Genomic DNA, 21889 nt, shown 5'->3' on the forward strand with positions numbered 1-21889 from the left:
TCCATACTCCAAAAAAGCAGCAAGAGTTAATTAAAAAGAAAATATTCTGAAAAATGTCATTTTATATACCTTTTTATAAAGGTACTAGCGGCCCGATCGCGGCTTCGCCTGCGTGAACTACGTTATTATCTGTCCATGAGTACCTACGTCCTATAAATGACGTCCATGCAAAATTTGAGACTCCTAGCATTTGTAGTAACGAAGTTTTATACAAACTTTCAACCCAAGTCGAATATTGCAAATTCCCGTCTTAGCGAGCACCTACGTCCTATAAGTAACTCCTATGCAAAATTTGTGATTCCTAGTACTTGTAGTTTCTGAGATTTCGTGATGAGTGAGTGACCTTTCGATTTTATGTATATAGATAAATATTATTACTTGTAGGTTCTGTAATTTATATCCCATCAAAAACATAAATGTAAAATGAAAGCCAAGTTTTGTAATAAAACGTATCCTTTCAGCGATAAAAGAAGTGAGATGTAAATGTATGCCAAGTTCAATGGTCAGTCCTGAAATTTATTTTTAACAATATAAAATATTTTATAACAACTGAAAATGCCCATTCTTCTTACAACTTGGAGACTTCATTTATGTGTAATATCTGACTTGGCTAGTTTTCATATGAATTTACAATAGAATCTGAATAGAATAGAATAGAATTTGAATACATTCATTAATATCGATGTAAATTAATTTGAAAACTAGCCAAGTCAGATATTACACATAAATAAAGTCTCCAAGTTGTAAGAAGAATGGGCATTTTCAGTTGTGATAAAATATTTTATATTGTTAAAAATAAATTTCAGGACTGACCATTGAACTTGGCATACATTTACATCTCACTTCTTTTATCGCTGAAAGGATACGTTTTATTACAAAACTTGGCTTTCATTTTACATTTATGTTTTTGATGGGATATCATTACTTTTTGTTCAGAAATTATAAGTAGGAAGATTACAAGTACTTTTCCTATAGGAAGCTACTACGGCAAGAAACTCAAGAGTTGCTCTTTTTAAAACATAGTTTAGAGTAAGCGCTTCATAGGACACCATTGTGATAATACACTTCTATCTTAATATTGTACAAATCTACTGCAGCCTTTATTTCGGAAGTAGCTCCGTACGTAGTTAAGCAAAGCATGTCTTCTTTAGAAGAGTAAGGATTCCCGTTTCGAGCGCTAGTGTAGATACTTAAATCATTCCAGTTACGACATACGTACTCTACTATAGTCTCGCGCAATTTATTAGTTTGTTGTATATCAATACGCTCAAACAAAGAATATGCAAAAGCATGGAAGAGACAGCTCCCATCGGGAGGCATTGGAACAATTCGGTGTAAGGTTCTTGTTTCACCCACAAGCAATTCTATTGAACGACTCATTGTTCAACATGTCTTGGAAAAAATATAAACAATAAGTTTATTAAGTGCTGACGGTACCAATCTGAATTGATATGATCCCAAGGTTAACTTCGTTCTCTGCCGTTTTCACAAGTGTTCCTAAAACCAGTAAAATCATGAAAACCCAGGCCAAAAAAACCATTAAAATATGAGCGCCTTCGTACAATAAAATGTATCTAATATAATTAGGTATTTACTTTTTTTATTATAGTCAATAATATTATGTTTTATTACTCTTAAGATGATATTTAATTATATATGAATTTAGATTATATTTATCTATGAATCTCGACTATAGTTTTTATTTTGTTGATTAAATGACAGTTGTCAGATTATAAAGTAATTAATGTATGCTGCGTTTAGAAATCTGATAAATTTATTATTATTTTTTTCTAATTTTATTATTTTGTTGGAATAACTCAACACGCAATGCCTCCAGAGTTCGATGGAAAGAGAGTTTACGGTGTATCCCACACATAGCGGGGTAGACAGCAAAAACAAATCAGCAAAATTTAAGAGAAAAATCAAGAAAACCTACATAAAATTGAGCACGACTTTTTTTGCAATTTGTGTCGATTCTACATTAGCCGAAGGACTCGTCGTTCGTCAAACTTCGTTCCTAACTGGTGTCCCACGACACCACATTTTGGTTTTTTTTATTATTTTGTTTAAGTAATTTTTAATTTTCTCTTTTTTTCTCTTATTTTTTTATTAACAATTACTTAAATTTTTACTGTTAATAATTACTTTATAATTACTTCTGTTAAGATAGCTCGTAGGCTGACAATGTTTCAAAATAAAAATCAAATCAGCTTCACTCTGTATCCCGCACACAGAAGAGTAGACAGAGAGAACCTAGTGTTAAAACACTCAGTAACTAGTAACCAGTGACCAGTCAGGTTTTACAGTCACACTTTATGCCCCTGTGCCACGACTGACCTTACAGATAGTATATTATTATTAAATTTTATATATATTTCTATCAATATAATTACTTTTTAAAAGCTTTTATTTATATTTATTTTTTAGTGTATTTTTTTCTGTTTTAGGATTCTGTACCTCGAAAGCAATAAAACAGAACCCTTATAGGACTTAGTACTTAAATATTGTAATAATAATTTGTTATAATAATTTGTTATTTGTTATCATTGTGCCGATAGTGGTTTCGGTTAACGTGTTAATAGCGAAAAGCCTCGACCAACACCTTAAGAGGCTGTCGCTTCGCTGTTGGATCAAGAACCGGATACAGAAGGCAGTATTACTTGAGACGGCACGTATTGTGCGGCGGTTCCTCTCTCTGGAGCCCTAGCCACCGATGGCTTGGACCCTTGTCCCGCCCTCGGAAGAGTGGTTTTTTTATATTTTTAAATGTATCTTTTTTATAATAATTTATATTTAAAAATGTAAAAGTGATTCACTAATTTAATAAAAGTTCTTCAGGTATTTAATATCAAATACGTTAATCGACTATGCAAATGCTCTTAGTATAATAAGTACTAAAATGTTTAAATTATCTATATATATAAAAGGACTTGTCCTCACTGACTGAGATAAGACGCACGCACAGCCGTAACCGCTGATGGTAGAAACGTTAAATTTGGACAAAAGTTTACTTTCGTAATCTGGACATCCACTAAGAAGGGATTTCGAAAAATTTTAACCTTAAAGAGATGAAATAGCGGTTCAAAGTTTTTATGGAAAAAAATTTAAATCGGCACCGATTTTTATAAAATTTGAAATTTAGATTTTTAAAGGTATTTAATTGAACACGTGTTTCATCGTTTTCTAGAATTCTCCCCTCTTGTTATTCCTCCCCTAGAGAGAACCTTTAGGGGTGCAAATATTCATAAATATTCATAAAATTTGAAATTCAGACTCTTAAACGTATATAATTAAACATATGTTGTATGGTTTTCTAGAATTCACCCCCTAAGGGTGCAAATAAGGGGTTGAAAGTTTATATAGAAAAATTTTTAAAACGCCACCGATTATTATAAAATTTGAAATTTAGACTTAAAAATATTTCATTGAACACATGTTTTATGGGTTATTAGAATTCACCCTTAAATAGGCAAGCGAAGCTGCGCGCGTCCGCTAGTAATAAATAATAATGAAGGATGTTAATCCATTTATTATATTTTTATATTTTTACGTGAAGCCCTTGAAGTCCACATGATGACAGGCTTTCTCAGGACATAAATTAGAGTCATTTTCAGCTACAAATGGAGACATATCTTATCTTAAAATATACTTGAAAGCATCGTGTTGTTTGAGATGGCTTACGTAAGTAATAGTGAAGTTAGTCTACAAAACAAATAAAATATTTACTAACGTGTGACATAAATAAAAGCAAATATATATAAATAATGCATTGCTCTTATTTTGTTGGCAGGCACTATGCCTAAAAATCAGTTATCATTAACTTGATTGCTATGCTTTCATTACAGGTGCCATAAGTAAATGTTCCTAATTGAATCTATTTATTGAAAAATTATAAGAAAATATTTAAAAAAATACTAGTTTCGGATTTTTCCCTTGACATACACCCAATTACTTAACCGGATGCTAAATTTCACCATTCTAGATCATCTGGAACTTGGTTAACATTAAGGTCTATAGGTCAGTCACCCCCCTAAAAATTTACGATTTTTGGACGTCATTATCTAAATAACTGTTTGAGCTGTGTTTATGAAATTTTATGCACGTATACAGGTAGGGGGTCTAAATATTTGAGCCAAATATGACAGCTTTAGGTGGAATAGTTTTTGAGTTACGAATAGGTAAAAAGTGGCTTCAAATGGTTCGTGTAAAATAACACACGGTGCTGCTCGCCAGTTCTGAAACCCAGAAACTTGGCACGCGCTCCGCGCGTTTTAAATGTAATTTATATATGTATTATAACACTAATATTATTTAGAAACATATTCTATTCTATTCAGGTAAATATTTTTGAATTAAATATTTGGCGTACAGACGACACGCTGCAGTCCACTTAGACAATACACTTCCACATGCACAGGAACAAGGTCAGGCAACGAGATATCCAGTTGAATATTTAACACTGACTTAAAACTATTTTTCATTTGAAAAATAAATTATATTACTAAATTTATAATTCTTTTTATTCACTCTGGTGTTGAGGCAATATAAGTGCGTTGAGCTCTTCCACACAACACACAATACCTCCAGAATTCGGTAGAAAGTGGGGAACGGAGTATCTTAACACTGGGTTCCCTCTGCCTTTCCTGCTGTGTGCGGGATACAGTGTGAAGCTGATTTTATTTAATATTGTATAATTTTATTTAAGATTTATTTTTATACATATATATAGCTGAGTAGAAACAAAATAGTGATAAAACACTGTATATTTTAATTATCTCTATACATATTAAGCGGCAGAATTAAGCGCCGGGCTTTGTCCTATACAACTATCCACTTAAGTATATTATTATGAAGAAACTACTACATAATATCGATAAAAGTAAGAAGAATAATATAAAAATAATAAAATAGTATAAAGTAAATTTACGTTTCAGGAAATATTGCAACAGAGAGCGCTGCAAGTGACACCTCACTCGGGATATCCATCTATATCATATATTCAATATACTCGTACGTTGAAAATGAATGTTGCTTTTTCTAAAATCTAGCTTGCAAGATTTATAGAAACATAGTTTTACAGCATATATATGAAATATATATTTAAACATATATTTCCATTTCTTCGCTCTGGTGTCGAGGCAAACAGCGTTAATATCCGCCACGCAACACGCAATGCCTCCAGGATTCGGCGGAAAGTGGGGAACGGAGTATGTTAACACTAGGTTCCCTCTGTCTACCCTGCTGGGTTGCTGGGCTGTGTGCGGGATACAGCGTGAACGTGATTTATTTATTTGATAAGATCAAAAGAGGTAGTTTCACGTTAATTATAGCTTTCGTAGCCTTCAAGAACAGAAGCTATTAATTTATAGGTATGGTAGGTAGGTAGGTATGTGGATATAATTCACACGCCTCATTAAATTATAGTAGTTTCGCTAGAGGTGTTAGTAATATGTCAGTAAAGAAGATATTAATGCTTCTTAAATAAATCTCGCTTCACGCTGTATCCCGCATATAGCAGGGTAGGCAGAGGCAAAAAAGTGTTAACTCCCGAGACTCCCACTCCCGTTTCCCATTTTCCGAAAAAAAAATTCAAGGCATTGCGTGTTGAAAGGTGGAATTGGAGCCAGAGCGAATAAATAAAATTTAATAAATAATCACTTATTCCCCCCAATGGGGATTGAACCCATAACCGTCTGTCACATCCTTGTGCTTCTGCACCACGACGGAATGCTTCTATCTATACTAATATAATAAAGCGGAAGAGTTTGTTTGTTTGTTTGTTTGTTTGTTTGTTTGAACGCTAAGATCTCTGGATCTACTGGTCCGATTTTCATTGTTTTTGTTTTATATGAAAGCTGCATTCTTCAGAAGTGTTATAGGCTATATAACATTACATTACACATATATACTAATATATTTTAAAGTACATTCTAATTTGACATGCAATTAATTCTGCCATGTTAATAACAACCGTCGTTGCTACGCGACCGCTACCGCGACGTTTTGATATTCATCCTTATGAAAATAAATATAATAGTCACTATTAACATTTTATCTAGATTGAAATTATAGTTTACTGTATAACATACTAATAAATAATTAAGGAGATGTCACTGATTCGAAATGACCTAGCCTACGGGCGGCACAGTGTGAGAATGACCGACGCGAACGGGCAGATGACGTTGACGGTTTTATAAATTTTCATACATTTTCGAACTTTATTTGTTGTTTATAATTAATTTAAAATACACTTTGATTTTCTTCTTATTTTATTTGATATTGCCCGCTAAAATTATCCTACATAATAGAGAGAAATGTTTAGTTATTTCGTAGAGTCGATATCTATGTACGCATGCACGGAAAACTTTAGGTACTTTTTCTAATATTAAGAATACCTATCCTTTAGTTACTTTTAATCCTTTTGTTAGTTCATTTCAATAACTCAGATAATTTTTTCTAATAATGTGTATCTACTTATTATTCTTTTTGATTATTTGAGCTTATATTTTCTTACTAATTCTATTGAGAATTGAAAATAATTTCATGAATATATTTAATAAATATTCTTATAGTTGAAGCAGGCGTAGCCGCGTCCGGATCCACTAGTGTTATATAAATTTACAAAAATGTCACTAAGTTGAAGTGCAACGAATTCAAGAGCAGAAATAAATCCTTCAGATAGCAGGAGACAAAAGACGTTGTCTCGTGAATCATAACAAAGATTAATGTAAATGCATACTTACTTTCGACTACGAAACGTCTGAGTGCAGTTTTCTTATACCTCTCGTGTTCTACGAGTATTTGTAAATATGTTTTTTTTTAATAATTTTCCGTGATCAATATAATGTTGTCTTTAAAAATAAAAATAAAACTAAATTTAATATTTTTTTTTAATAATGAAATACGAGCATTTGGTAAATAGCTATTTTCAGCTCGTTTTCGATTGACCTGATAAAAGAAAATCAATTCGGTATTTTTTGACATTAGTGCGTTCAACTAAGGAAACACTTCAATATTGTTAGCATATTCGTGTAAAGTGGGTAGATTTAGGTAAAAAAGACAATAAAAGCAATAGAATTGTGTCAAACGGGAACAGTTGCTTGTAGGCGGAAGCCCTGATTGGAAGGTATCTAGTGTGTAGTGTTGTTATTGAGTGATACATGTCACTTATTGTAATTACGTGGAACCTCTGTCCGAGTACGTTTTAAACATATAGACGGTATGTGTTTTTATCGTTATTTTAAAATAGTAACCGCTTCCGTTTTCTAACACATAGATAGATTTGTACCAATTGTAAAATAGAATATTAATAATTTCACATTTTTATATGTACCCACAATTTTTATATTAAAAAAAAATAGATATTATAATTGTAAAACTCGTAAATAATAACATTTATTAATTAATAGAAATATAATTCGCTTTTATTTCAATAGCAATACACTTAACACGAATTAATAATTAAATCTAAATTAATATAATATTATATAACAGACGTTAAAGCTAATTTAATAATATGTAAATCACAAATGCCTTGTTTATTAGTGCAGTGAGCAAATTGAAATACTATGTTTGTGGTGTACCGGACCGCAGTATACATTTGTATAAATAGATTAATTCTAAGCTGTTCGTATATACTTTTTTCATATACGCTGGTATGGGGTTCAGGTTTTTTTCTGGTCACATTTGAAATGTAAGAATAAAACACAAATATTTTTGGGTAAGGGCGAAGTGATTAGTGCTCAACTGGCATGTTTAGCGAGCCATAATAAAAAACAGAACAGAAATGTTAATGGATTAGATAAAAACATAAATTTATATACTAAAAATAATAATTTTTATAATATATAAAAACCTAACCTAAAAGCATACTAGCACTTAAATATTCACAGGGATATTGTTTGAAAAATGAAATATTTTCAATATAATTTGAAATACAATAAACATATATTATTTGATATAGCAGGGAAGACTGAAGGAACGTAGTGTTAAAACATTCCGTTCTCCACATTCCGCCGAATTTTTGAGACATCCGTCGCATTTACGCGTAATCACTCTTCGATCCACTCACCTAAGCTCAGAAGTTTATTATTCATTTACTTTAATATATTCCTTTGAAAAATATTTACTTTAGTAGTCTATTTAACTATTATACAATCTCGATCGTAAAATTCGAATGAATCTTTGTACAGAATCATAAAAAGAGGAAGTAATACCTACAAGCCATGGTAAAGTACGGTAAGTAATATTTTTATAACCACTTTTCCGAGTTATCGCCTTTTGTTTGAAGTTGAATAAAAAATATATACTCGTGGTAATTAAATTGCATACGATGGTCGTAGATTCAAATCCTGTTTCATTTATGGAATAATTATATTTATTTATTATGTAATATGGGTTTCGATTCCCACTTGAGGAAAAGAAATATTTAGTTTTCATTTTTTCACTTTGAAAGTCAGTGGAAAGTTTCTGTTTTTTTTAAATAAAAATATTTCGATTTAATAACCAAGACATTTTAGTTAAACATAGTTCAGTCAACATTCCGTTAAGCCCCCACATATTATAAATCTTCGTCTCGAACATGATTTCCCATCGTTTTGACCTACTTAAAGAGGGTGTATTCACCCTTGGAACTCCTCATTTAAGGGCTATAAAGACTCCACACCTGCTTCCCTCCTAGATCTCGCGCGCCATTAATTTGCATTTCATAAGTCTTCGGTTAAATTATAATTAGTCTGTTAGTAATGTTATTATTAATTAATCATTAATTCAATTGACATAGATTAATAGTGTGTCTGAGTTTGTTTGTAAATTGAATTGAAACAATTTATTTTCAATAATTATATATTTAAGTGTACGAGTGTAAGCATGACAGGTCCTGAGTTCGATTTAGGAATCGGAAAAATTAATATTTTCAATTTTTCACCCTGGTAACGAGATGAAGCGCAGATTTAAGTTTCTCCATAAGACGCAATGCCTCCAGAATTCAGAGAAAAGCGAGGAAAGTTAATTTCTTAACGGGAACACTAGGATTCTAAGTTTCGATATGATATCTCATCGAGCTCTTACTTTTCTCCTCCTATTTTTTGCTATCTTGAAAGTCATCACATGCTGGGTAGATAATATCTATAGATAGATAGATAGATAGTACCTATGCATTTTTGAACAGTATTTAAATGTTTTTAATAATTTTATAAAATAAAGGAAACAGAACAGAGAACTTAAAATAAATTGCTAGTATAATATCCAAAAATATATATATGTAGGAGATTGCTCTTAAACATGAAACATCTTAGATAATATAATATCTATGCTAATCTCTTCCTTCTACATATATATATATATAAATACAAATTTCTTTTATATAAATTTCAGCACATTTTATATAAAATAGTGCGATGTAAACAATGAAAAGAGTACATTTTGCTATATCGTAAATCTTCAGGTAGCTTCTGACAAGGGCGACGTATCTGTGCGCTGTAAATCACACCAAAGATGAATAGCCGCTGTGCGTATTTCGACATTTGTCAAGAAAATATGTTCAATTATATTTTATTGGGGACATAGTTACAAAATAATAAAGATTTATAAGGCTTATTGTGGGAAATAATCGTTTTTTTTATATGTTTATTATATTATATATTTACGTTATTATGGGATAGTGAAGAAAGTAAACTAAGAGATAAAAAACATTTCTGTATTGGTAATTTTGTTTTTTAGTATTGGCAACATTCATTTGTTTCTTTTTTTGGGAAAACTTTATAGGCTATGTTGTTAAATTAATTCATTAATAAATAATGTATGTTTTCTGTCCTTATTAAAAAATAAGGCAATAAATACCTTTTTTCTTATCAATATTGGGCATGACAGAATTATTTGAAAAAATCTTCGGGATGAGTTCAAATTGTCTATAATCGTATTAGCGAGGCATAAAGCATTTATATGAAAATAATAACAAATAAATACGAATTTAGACATCGAATAGCAAAGTTATCCAATAAATATTTGTGCATAATATAGTTTTAGTCAAAAATATATTATTATGTAAAGCAATCGAAGCGATCCCGATCGTAAAAACCTCGTTTATCCGGACAAAGAATCATAAAAACAGCGTAAGTAATTTTTTATGCCGACGATTTATCCTCGAAACGTCCTATTAGAGCATTTTGGGAAAATTCAGTTCGCTCGTTGTAGAGTTTTTTTATGTTGTTTTAAAATATAGCAAGCAGTTTACACTGGCTCCTGGTGGGAGTTGAACTAATTGTGTTGCTTAACATAGCAGTAATAACTTTTATAACTTTTTACTGCTTTTCCTGCTGTATCCTGCATGTAGAAGGGTAGACAGAGAGTTAAAACTCTGTTTCCCATTTTCCATCGAATTTTTTGAAGCATTTCCTTTTGGATGGCGAAACTTAATGTCAAGGTTTTACGTTGATGCCAGAGCGTAGAATAATAATTAATTTCCTTAAGTGGGAATCGAGCCCAAAACCAACGCGTTTCAGTCACAATCTAGTGCCCCTGCACCACGACGGCCTCGATAGACACACCCGTTAAAAGAAATTACCAAAATTTTACAAAAAATGTCACGAAAATTTTATTGTTGTTGGAATTAGAAGATTGAGAAAAAGAGCATATAACATATAAATGTCTCGATGAATTCAACGGAAATTGGAGAACGGAGTGTCTTAACGCTAGGTTCCCTCTGCCTACCCTCCTATATAGGGGATATAGCGTAAAGCAGATTTATATGTAAAAATACTTAAATTTTAGTCTAAAGTGAATAAATGCCACCCTGTTTACACCTCATTTACATGTTGCTCCTAAGCGGTTACTGATGGATGGATTTAATTGCTAACGCCATTACGCGAGCGCTGATTTAAATAATACAAGTCGGTCTTATTTCGATATATTATTATTTGTTTTTATTTTACCTTTCTTATTTTTTTGTTTAATAATATATTTTTATTTTATTTTAATTGGGGAGTTCGTATAAAACGCGAAGTATCACACGGATTGCCATGCAATGCCTTCAGAATTCGGCAGAAAGTAGGGAAAGGAGTGTTACACTAGGTTCCCTCTGCCTACCCTGCTGTGTGCGGGATACAGCGTGAAGCTTTGTACTTATATACCTTTACTAGCGGATGCGCGCAGCTTCGCTTGCGTATTTAGGGGTGAATTCTAATAACCCATGAAATATGTATTCGATGAAATATTTTTAAGAGTCTAAATTTCAAATTTTATAAAAATCGGTGGCGATTTAAGAATTTTTCCATACAAACTTTCAACCCCTTATTTGCACCCTTAGGGGGTGAATTCTAGAAAACCATGAAACACATGTTCAATTAAATATTTTTAAGAGTCTAAATATCAAATTTTATAAAAACCGGTGGCGATTTAAGAATTTGTCCATACAAACTTTCAACCCCTTATTTGCACCCTTAGGGGAAGAATTCTAGAAAACTATGAAACACGTATTCAATTAAATACTTTTAAAAATCTAAATTTCAAATTTTATAAGAATCGGTGCCGATTTTAATTTTTTTCCATACGAACTTTGAGCCCCTATTTTACCCCTTTAGGGTTAATATTTTTCAAAATCCCTTCTTAGTGGATGTCCAGATTACGAAAGTAAACAGATGTCCAAATTTCACGTTTCTACGCACAGCGGTTTCGGCTGTGCGCGCGTCTTATCTCAGTCAGTGAGGACAAGTCCTTTTATATATATAGATAAAGTCAGTCTCAATTGCTACAATTGATAAAATTGATAAAGTAGTATATTACAAGAGTCTCCATTACTACAAAGATACTTTATCTGAACATTCACTCGAATTGAATTTCCTCCAAATAGGAGTAAAATTTCATTAGAACGTGACATGATTGTGTGCTTGTTACTGCCTTCTTCATATGCCTATATAAATGTAATTTATATAAATTGTCTATATCGTAGAAATTCTTGAGGCAAGTTGTAGGTTCGATTCTCACTCGATGAAATATTTAATATTTTCATTACTTCGCTATGGTGTCGATATGGTGTCGTGTTACCTTATACATATATGAATGAAATAAAATGAAATGTATGAATATATAGTAATATTTCAAATTTTTAAATAAAAGAAAGTTAATATTTGACAAAAGTTTTAGTCCTAACTATTTTAAATTTAAAACATTTCTGTCTTTTTAACCGTAGCCATATTTCTTGGCTGTGGAAAGAAAATTGTGCCAGCTTTGTCCATTTATTTTGAATGAATTGAAAATTGTGGCTCCGAGTAATTGGTTTTATCAATATTATTATTTATTTATCAAATTTTTGAACTTAGTATTGAGTTGTTTCGACCATGTTTTATCTGCTGCAGAAATAATAAAAAACCTAGGCAGTCATAAACCTAGGCACCCACACAGAGTTTGTCAGCCTACGATTGAAATATGTATTATTAATACATATTAAATAAATATATCAAAAAACTTAAAACTCCTCGTACTTTGTAATAACCATATTAATTTTTTAACCATATTATTTTTTTATATAATCCATCCATCCATCCATCAGCCTTTCAACGTCCACTGCTGGACATAGGCCTCCCCTAATTCTCGCCCTTTTATATAATGGTTAACATTAACCATATTAATTTTTTATATAATGGTAAATCCATAAAGTTAATTATTTATTATTTTGTTTGAGTTTTGTACGGTAATGTAATAAAAACTATAACGAAATATGCCTTGCATACATTCTTATATTTATCTTATAGATATTATCTTCTATCGTATAATTTATTTAAACTGTTTATACAACTCTTGGCAATACATTTTTATATAATCGAACTTTATATCTTCGAGCTAAACTAGTTTATATGCAATGAACTTTAGACTTCTCCATACAGAACGCGAATCTGATCTTCATAAATCTTTGTCTCGAAGTGATTCTTCGTTCTCCTGACCCAGTTTCCTGGAGAAACAGATTGTGTGATGCTCCAGCCGTTATACAGTCGAGTTTGCACCTGGTGCCAGATTTGCGGCTTGGAATTGTCTTTGAACAAGTGATGTTATACAGCTTAATATGAATGAGCTTTTTGTGCTGTAGTATAAATAATAAAGAACCATTTGTAGATAATTTATGCTTATTTAAGTTTTAAGCTTTTAGACTTATTGCTTTACTTACGTTACTTAAAGAATGAATATATGTTAGTAAAGTTGGTAAATATTTTTTAGATATTCTTGAGAGATTTTCTATTTTCTCTGTATTTGATAATTTTCTTTAAAAATTTTAACGTAGCGGCAATTGAATCCATGCCTTGCCTTTGTGCCAGAGCCAAGAAATTAAAATATTAATAAATAATAATTCATTTCCTCGCGTCGAGAATGACCTGACAACCGTCGCGCTGCAGCCACAACCTTTTACCCCTGCACGACGAATGTCCTGGATTTTTTATGTATTTTTTTTTATTAATTAAATAATTCTGTGACTTCAGTCTGTTAACACAATTCTTAATTCAATTTATCGTTTCATTAATGTCACTCCGGGGCCCCGTTCCGGTCATTGCGAGCACGTGGCGTCTATTCCGCAAATTAATATTAACGATAATGAATACTGAGTGTATTGGATGTGAATGGAAGCTAGTCGCTCTAAGTAAAATAATGGTTTTTATGTGCATATTAAAATTAACATATATAAATATATATGTATGTTGTTTTAATGGGTCACATAATTATAGGAGAACTAGCGGACGCGCGCAGCTTCGCTTACTTATTTAGGGGTGAATTCTAAGAAACCACGAAACATGTGTGCAATGAAATATTTTTGAGAGTCTAAATTTCAAATTTTATAAAAATCGGTGGCGATTTAAAGATTTTTCCATACAAACTTTTACCCCCTTATTTGCTCCCTTAGGGGGTGAATTCTAGAAAACCATGAAACACATGTTCAATTAAATATTTTTAAGAGTCTAAATTTCAAATTTTATAATAATCGGTGGCGTTTTAAAGATTTTTCCATACAAACTTTCAACCCCTTATTTGCACCCTTAGGGGAAGAATTCTGGAAAACTATGAAATACGTATTCAATTAAATTATTTTAAAAATCTAAATTTCAAATTTTATAAATATCGGTACTGATTTAAATTTTTTTCGATACAAAGTTTCAACCCCTATTTCACCCCTTTAGGGTTAAAATTTTTCAAAATCCCTTCTTAGTGGATGTCCAGATTACGAAAGTAAACATCTGTCCAAATTTCACGTTTCTACCCTCAGCGGTTACGGCTGTGCGTGCGTCTTACCTCAGTCAGTGAGGACAAGTCCTTTTATATATATAGATAGGGCAATGCCTCCAGTATAAGGTGGAAAGTGGGGAGCGGAGTGTCTTAACACTAGGTTTATTCGCCTAACCTGTTTCGAGGTACAGCGTGGTTAAGTTGTATAATCTGTACTATACATCTATTTTAATAGGTCACACTGTCATAGGAGAATATCTAGGGAGATATAGCATTAAGAAAATGAAATGTTCTGACCTAGAAAAGCTTTGTTGGTAGTTTTAGGACTAGGTTACCTAACTTGTTATGTGTGATAGATGTCTGTTTAAAAAAACGGTTAAGTGCGAGTCAGCGAGTCCGACTTCTATACCAATTTCAGGGTTGTAGCTTATATGTATGTATGTATAATCAAGTACAGCTTATAAAATATAAAATATATAAAACTGACATATACATATGTCAATTTTATAAGCTGTGCTTACGTATGAGTACAAATATATGTTTGTAATTATTTTTTTTATTAAATATATAATTATATATTATATAAATTAATAGTTAACTTTAATTTTATTGTTAGTTATATTTTATAACTGTGGATCCACTTGAAGTACCCTATAGGTTTTAATTACGAGGGGAATTTATACAAAATACACCATAATTGTAGCATAAATGCTAGTATCTTTTGATTGCTTTGACTTAAAAGCTCGACTTTTGTTGACTTCTGTTTTTCACACGTGGTGATCACGTGGTCTCGAGATAGGTGGTCTTAACTATCGACACAAAGGTGCTCAGAGCGTTAAAAATAATTTAACCTTAAAGAAAAAGAAAGCAAAACTTTAATAAGCAAAACAAGAACTAAAGGCCACGGATGGCAAAAAACTATGGTGCAAAACAACACCATAATAAAAAAAATTGTAGATTAGAACTTCAAAGATAAGACGCGTAATATATAAAACATGTTTAATATTAAAATTATTCATATAAATACTTTCATATATTTTTAGAAAGAGGAAAAATCATAAAAAACTTTTTACAAAGTAAGCTGAATTAAAGAATATTTTTCTTTTCAGGAAAGTTGGAAAAGATGAAGCTGTATACATATTTACTGCTGAGTTTCTTGGGTAAGTTACTATTTATTTTGCTCACTTTTTCAAATATCCTTATATTATTTACTCAGCTCTTAGCCTGAGATTTCATATTTTAAGTTTAGAGGAGTCCTTTAATAATAATACCGAACTTTTCACATTTCATGTTATTTATAAACGAAAAGAAATCTTTATTGTATTTTTGATCATTTTATTTTTTCAATCGACTCGGGGAAATTAAATATTAAATGTTTTCATTTATTCGTTCTGGTAACGAGGAAAACTCAACCACTCAACACGCAATGCCTGAAGAATTCGGAGGAAAATACGAAATGGAAGTATTTTAATAGGAGGAGTATCGTAACACTAGGTTCCCCGGTTTCCCCTGCCTGTACTATATGCAGTGTGAAATTAAAAAGAATATAATTAATATTGCCTTACATTTAATTTTGTAACCACCATATGGAATACTCTATAATATTACTAGCAATTATGAAAACCGCTTTCAGTGATAAATAAGCGATTCTACAGTATGCAAAGACATATTAAACGCTTAAACATTTTGCTTGGGAATTTAATATAATTTTCAGCATATTTGTGAACGAACACGGTGAAACATTCCAGTCGTGTGATTCTCTGGGGACCTGTATATCTTCGGACGTGGACCTCCTGGGCGTGAGTGTTTATATGAAAGCGAGCCTCAACTAGTTTATATGAAATTATATAAAAAAGATATAAGATAAATTGAGGCTTTTTATCTTTATGATTTGACACATTTTTTTTTATATTTTGAAATGGAAAAAAACACGTTAAGTGCGAGTCGGACTCGCCCACTAAAACTACCGAACTAATTTTAGGGTCAACTTATAAAAGTTGACAAATTTAACATTGCCGATTTTGATTGACTTGATTGATCTTTTCTTAATTTGTATAGCAAGTTCTCACTTGTGTTCTCATGTGCTAAATTTCATAATTGTAGGTCCACAAGATGTAGTTTCAAGTTTGATTACGCGACGAAATTAATACAAAATACATAAAAAAACGAAGCATAAATAAATGCTCGTATCTTTTGATTACGTTAACTAAGAATCTTCATTTTTTCCATGCTCATAGGGACCATAGATAAATATCTATAAATATATTTATAAAATATATATTTATATTTGATACTAAAAAACTTCTATACTTTAATTTAAACCCAAAATGCAAACAACCCAGAACAACAAAATTTTAACCATACAAAATTATAAATAGACACAACCAAAAAATATTTAAAATTTAATTAAAACTTTTACAGAAAAACTTACGGGGAAGCCCAAAAATCCTCACTTGCTCTACTTTCCAGGCCTCTCAGCCATTATGTGGCAACGTTGCGTGCGGTAAAGGGTTTACGAGAAAACTTGTCCCGCCTTATCCCGCATTGTTCTACATGAATAACAACATTTTCACTATAAACTTATAAACTTATAAACATTATGATATAGTTAATTTAAATTAATTACAGGTTTTTTAGTAAAAAAAAAGTTAAATTAATGATTTTTGACACTTTTATTTGGCTGTTATATAGATTTCTTTTATATAGGTCAGGTTATACTTGTAAATACAGGCCAGTCGTTTAAATATATGAATATGAATACTTACTATTGCGATAAACACAATAAATAAAATAAATATTAATAAGAATTTAGCTAATTATTAATTTATTTAAATAAATAAAGTATTTTATTAAATTATAGCTTAGCAAAGAAAATATTATCTTAAGATTACATTCTATGGAAAATTCAATTGAATAAATTAAGTTTGTTGTCTGTGCTTCAATTTCTAACATTTCTTTTCAATCAACTTGAAAAAATATATTTCAAATGCAAAATATTTTTCTTGAAGTATTTGTAGCACGAGCGCAACCGGCAAAAGAAAAAAAGGACGCGAGAGCTAGTGATGAGTATCTCGTTTCTATTTATAGATAACTTCAACTATAAGAATATAGAATTACATTAGAATGACAAAATAAAGAGTAAATTAATATATACGAAAAAAATGCAATAATTAATGATATTTGCCATAGTTTTGTTTATTTATTTTTTAAATTTTTATAGGTACGGCGTGTATTTAGTGATTAATATTAACATTCAAATCGTAAAAAAAAATTAGGATTTAATTAGCAATTTAAAATATTTTAACATTACACAAAAGTAATTAATTACTTATAAGTGAAAAAATTAAATAAATAAACGCAATTTGGCTTAGATATCTATACCTACTTTAAGAAAAATAACCACGTTATCATTTACTGCTTCTTCGTAGGCACGTTACTCAACGGGAACCTAAAAAAAAAACCAAAAAAATATACAAACACATAAAAAAAACACATGCACATGTCAATTACATGCACAACTAAGTTGCACGGAAATTCTGATACCATATCTAGCTCTATAAGTGTGTACAGTCGGCGCGAGCGGCCGGGCGTGAAATTTACTAACTGTTACCAAACAAACTCGCTTCGGGCTGTCAGTGCTAACAGACTAACTTAAGTAACTATTGAACATGTATTATATCCGTAAAACGTGTTCCGCCTGTACCCACTCATATATAGGATGTTGTGGAGATTTATTTGGTTGTGAAATTTCTTTACATTTCTCTTGAAAATATGGCTTTAGTTATTATAGTCATTTGTTTAGGTTAAATAAATTTAAATATTTTGAAAAATCATATTACATAATTATATTGAGATAAATGTATGAAATTTTTATAATTTACAATGATGTTTTTATTCTTCATTTTTAGAGTTTTCTATACTTTAAAAGTAAAAACAGATCTTGTAGGATCTTTCTTTGTCTGTCTGTCTGTCCGTAAACATTTATATCTGTCTCTCCGCCTGTTAAAGTAATTTTTCCCATGATTGCCTAAAATCTAAAGCTGAAATAAATATTAAAAATATTGTGATTATAATAATAAATAATAATATTAAAAAAAATAAAAAAAATCAGCTAAAATGTAAGAAATAAATCAGCTTCACGATGTATCCCGCACACAGTAGGTTAGGCAGAAGGAACCTAGTGTTAAGACCGTTCCCCATATTCCGTCAAATTCTGGATTGTATTGAGTGGCACAACTCAACACCGCGCTTCACCTCGACACCAGAGCGAAGAATTGAAAATATACATTTAAATAAATATTCCATTACCTCAAGTGAAATCGAACCCACCACCAAAAAGTAGGTAGTTCATTTTTAAGTTAATGTGGAAGTCGCAACATGTCTACAAACATGTTTGCTAAATTCCACACATGAATAAGAAAGTTGTCACGTTGTATTTGCTTGCCTCGTCCGTATTTACTCGTGAACTTTGCCAGCGATGGAGGAACTATCTGTTTATGCAGAGAAAAGTACTGGTGGATTTCCTTTTCCTATATACATGTGTATTTTAAATGTAGAATAGTGTGTCCTTTTTAACCGACTTATGTAAAAGGAGGTTTGTAATTTAATTTCAAAATTTAAAAAAGACTTATTTTTTTTTTTTTTTTGAGCTAAATGGAAATACGTTTTAGTTTATGTTAGGTAAATTTATTTTTTACTTTTTAGTATACTTTGTTGTCCAATGCTATAATTACAATCCAATTTTGTAAATGTTTGGTAGAAATAACAAGCATAATTGTTTTTCTAATATAAAAAAAAAATTCCATTTTCTATTGAGAAAATGTACTGTTATCTATAGTCTCCTATTTTAAAATAAGAATTGCTAATGCTTTTCAACAAAAATACATAGAAAATATATATATAAAGTATATTTTTACAATTCAAGTAACCATTTTAAAAACATTTTGAAAACTACTAAAAAGAGCTGTGAAAAACCGCAAAACTCTAAGTACTAACTAGAAGTAAACAACATTTTAAGTTAAAGAGGGTTGCAACGTGTGTATCTTCTTTAGCTAACTTTACTTGGCTGCATCTAAAAACTTTTTTACGGCAAAGTTTATTCAGCTGTTTTTATATGTTATTAACACAAATTACTGAGAAATTATTAGTGAATCTCTCCGTTTTTTCAGTTTCTCTACCCTAGCTAGCGTTAGGTCACTCCGTACCCCACTTTCCGAAGAATAAGGCGTTGCATATTGAGCTTTCTTTTTTGTCTAATTCCAATATTTTTTATTTATTTAAAATAATGAAGTCCTTTTTTCTATTAATATAAAATTCAATTACATATTATAAAATATTTTCATAATTATTATATTCACATTAAATGTAGTTTATGCAATGAAACAAAGAAATAAATATCTAAAATAAGCTTTCTCATTTTCCTTGGCTAAAAGGAAAACTAGAGGGATAAGAAAAGGAAAACTAGAAGATAGACGCATACATATGCTAAAAAGCTACACATATTACTTACTTTTCTAAGGACATCCCCAGGATATTATTCAAAGCTTGGTAGAATTCTTTGTGAATGTTATTGCTACAAAGGTCTTATTTATACGCTTACCTCAGATTGAAATTGCGATAGAAGCAAAAGAAAACTAAGAGTAAGAAAATAAAAAATAAAACTTTTTTTGTTTTAAGATATATTATATTTTCTTTTTAACCCAAAGCCAAACTAGTTTTGAGTAAGAAAAAATCTTACCAGAGGAAAAAAAAATGATTTTCAATCATATTCCAGATATCAATCTTTTTTATCTGTCCAAATAATTTTTTGGGTATAAATATATTCATTCTATAAATATACTGTTTTTACTGCAAACATATCGGGAAAAGTTTCTGGTCTGCAATGTCCAAACCCAAGACCTCGTCTTCGGTGCAGACATTGGATTCAACAAGTATACGACCATGAAGTTCGTTGGTTGAAATATAACTGTATCTCTAGGCAAATGAATACATCAAGATAAATAGAAACTTGTAGGGAAATATTTAACTTATGGAAGAAGGTTTTAGCGGTAAGTTTCGTTAACCAAAATGCGATGTTAATTTTAAGGAACACTACTATGATAGCAAAATTGAGTATAGTATACGAATATATAGAATTTGAGGCAACTTTAAAATAACAAATTGTAATTTAGTTAAAAATTTTAATCTTTTTACGTTTTTATTAACTTTCTTTGAAAATTTTTTGTAAATAAAAATCGAAAAGAGCAATCCAGCTATTTATGTAAATAGTTAAAATTGCAAATACAGCAAACATATATTCGTATTATATAATGAATTCAGCACCTCTATGTAAGCCCATTCTAAATTAAGCTGTTACTATTTTAGTACAAAACCCATATTGTAATTCTATATATTCTATATACTCTGAGGCTTCATGGGTACAGTGGCACAAGCATGTGATTATAAACGCGATGGTAGTGGATTTGATTCCTACTCGGGGCAATAAATTACTATTTATTAATATTTTAATTTTCATACTCTGGTAATCACTCAACACGCAATGCCTCAAAAAAAAATCCCATACAATTATTAGGAAAGACAAAAAGAAATTTAATACGAGACATTTCAATTTATATCACACATTTATAATTTTCAACCTTTTGTTTACTATTCTATAGAAACGAGGGGCTCAAAAAGTGTTTAGACCCTACTAGTTAATGTTCACTGGATCAAACGAGCACATCAAAGCTTCCCCCATACTGCATTCCAAGTCTAGCTTTAGGGCAATCTTGGTCCCCACTTCTGAGCTACGATATGCAAAATCAATGTAAGGCTTAAAAATATGCTGACAACAGACAGACGAGATGAGTATAGCTAAAATGTATAATGACGTGATTGCTTCCTCTAGGGCCTGGAGGCGCTTTTTATAGTTATTTTCAGATTACTTGCCTTGTTTTGTATTTTAAACCCACCCTTGCTGATCTTTTGCTGGATTATTTATATATACTTCTATAGTGCTATATCATTTACTATAATATATATATACGACGGTTGTGAGTTCGATGCCCACTAGAGGAAGTGAAATAATTTATTTACGTTTATATTTCCATTTCATCGCTCTGGTGTCGAGGCAAAGCGCGGCGTTGAGTTCTGCCACTCAACACGCAATGGCTCCAGAATTCGGCAGAAAGTGGGGAACGGAGTGTCTTAACACTAGGATTCCTCTGCCTATCCTGCTGTACCAGATATTATAGCAGTAGAACATTTGTGTTGTATTAGAAAATGTTCTCGTTAAGGCCATCTTGGTGTACGTGGACAATAACTGACAGTAAAAGGAGGCTTTTTTCTATTGAAATTAGATTTTCATAAATAAATATTTATAATAAAAAAAACGTTTTAAAAATATATTTACTCTGCTACTTCTAATATAACCAGAGGATATTACCGAGACCGTCACAGATGCTGGCATGACGTCAGGAAAAGCATGAAATTTAATAAGATTTCCGCTACATATTTCACAAGGATATTACGTATGTCAGAGCCAGCCTGTTGCATCCGATCTTAATGATTCGTAAAAGTTAAACGGCAAGTTAACGTTCAAAACTGGCTTTCTAGTATAAAATGAATGAAATTTTCTGATAGAAATTTATTTTAACAAAGCTGCTATAGTTGTACCGGAATATTTATGGGGGGTTATATTTTA

General features: G+C 31.0%; 1 protein-coding gene across 6 annotated transcripts in view; it reads left to right on the forward strand.

The window, feature by feature from the left end:
• Dscam4 (Down syndrome cell adhesion molecule 4) overlaps positions 1-21889 on the forward strand; it is a 180072-nt gene that overhangs the window by 28987 nt on the left and 129196 nt on the right. For all 6 annotated transcript variants that reach the window (XM_085197069.1, XM_085197072.1, XM_085197073.1 and 3 more), the window contains exon 2: positions 15318-15368. In XM_085197069.1, the coding sequence (XP_085053195.1) occupies positions 15332-15368 (37 nt within the window). In that variant the 5' untranslated portion in view covers positions 15318-15331. The remainder of the gene's footprint in view (positions 1-15317; positions 15369-21889) is intronic.

This window comes from Heliconius melpomene, chromosome 14 (assembly GCF_056956725.1).
Source record: "Heliconius melpomene rosina isolate 202511_hmr_F chromosome 14, ASM5695672v1, whole genome shotgun sequence".
In the NCBI taxonomy this organism is placed as follows: domain Eukaryota; kingdom Metazoa; phylum Arthropoda; class Insecta; order Lepidoptera; family Nymphalidae; genus Heliconius; species Heliconius melpomene.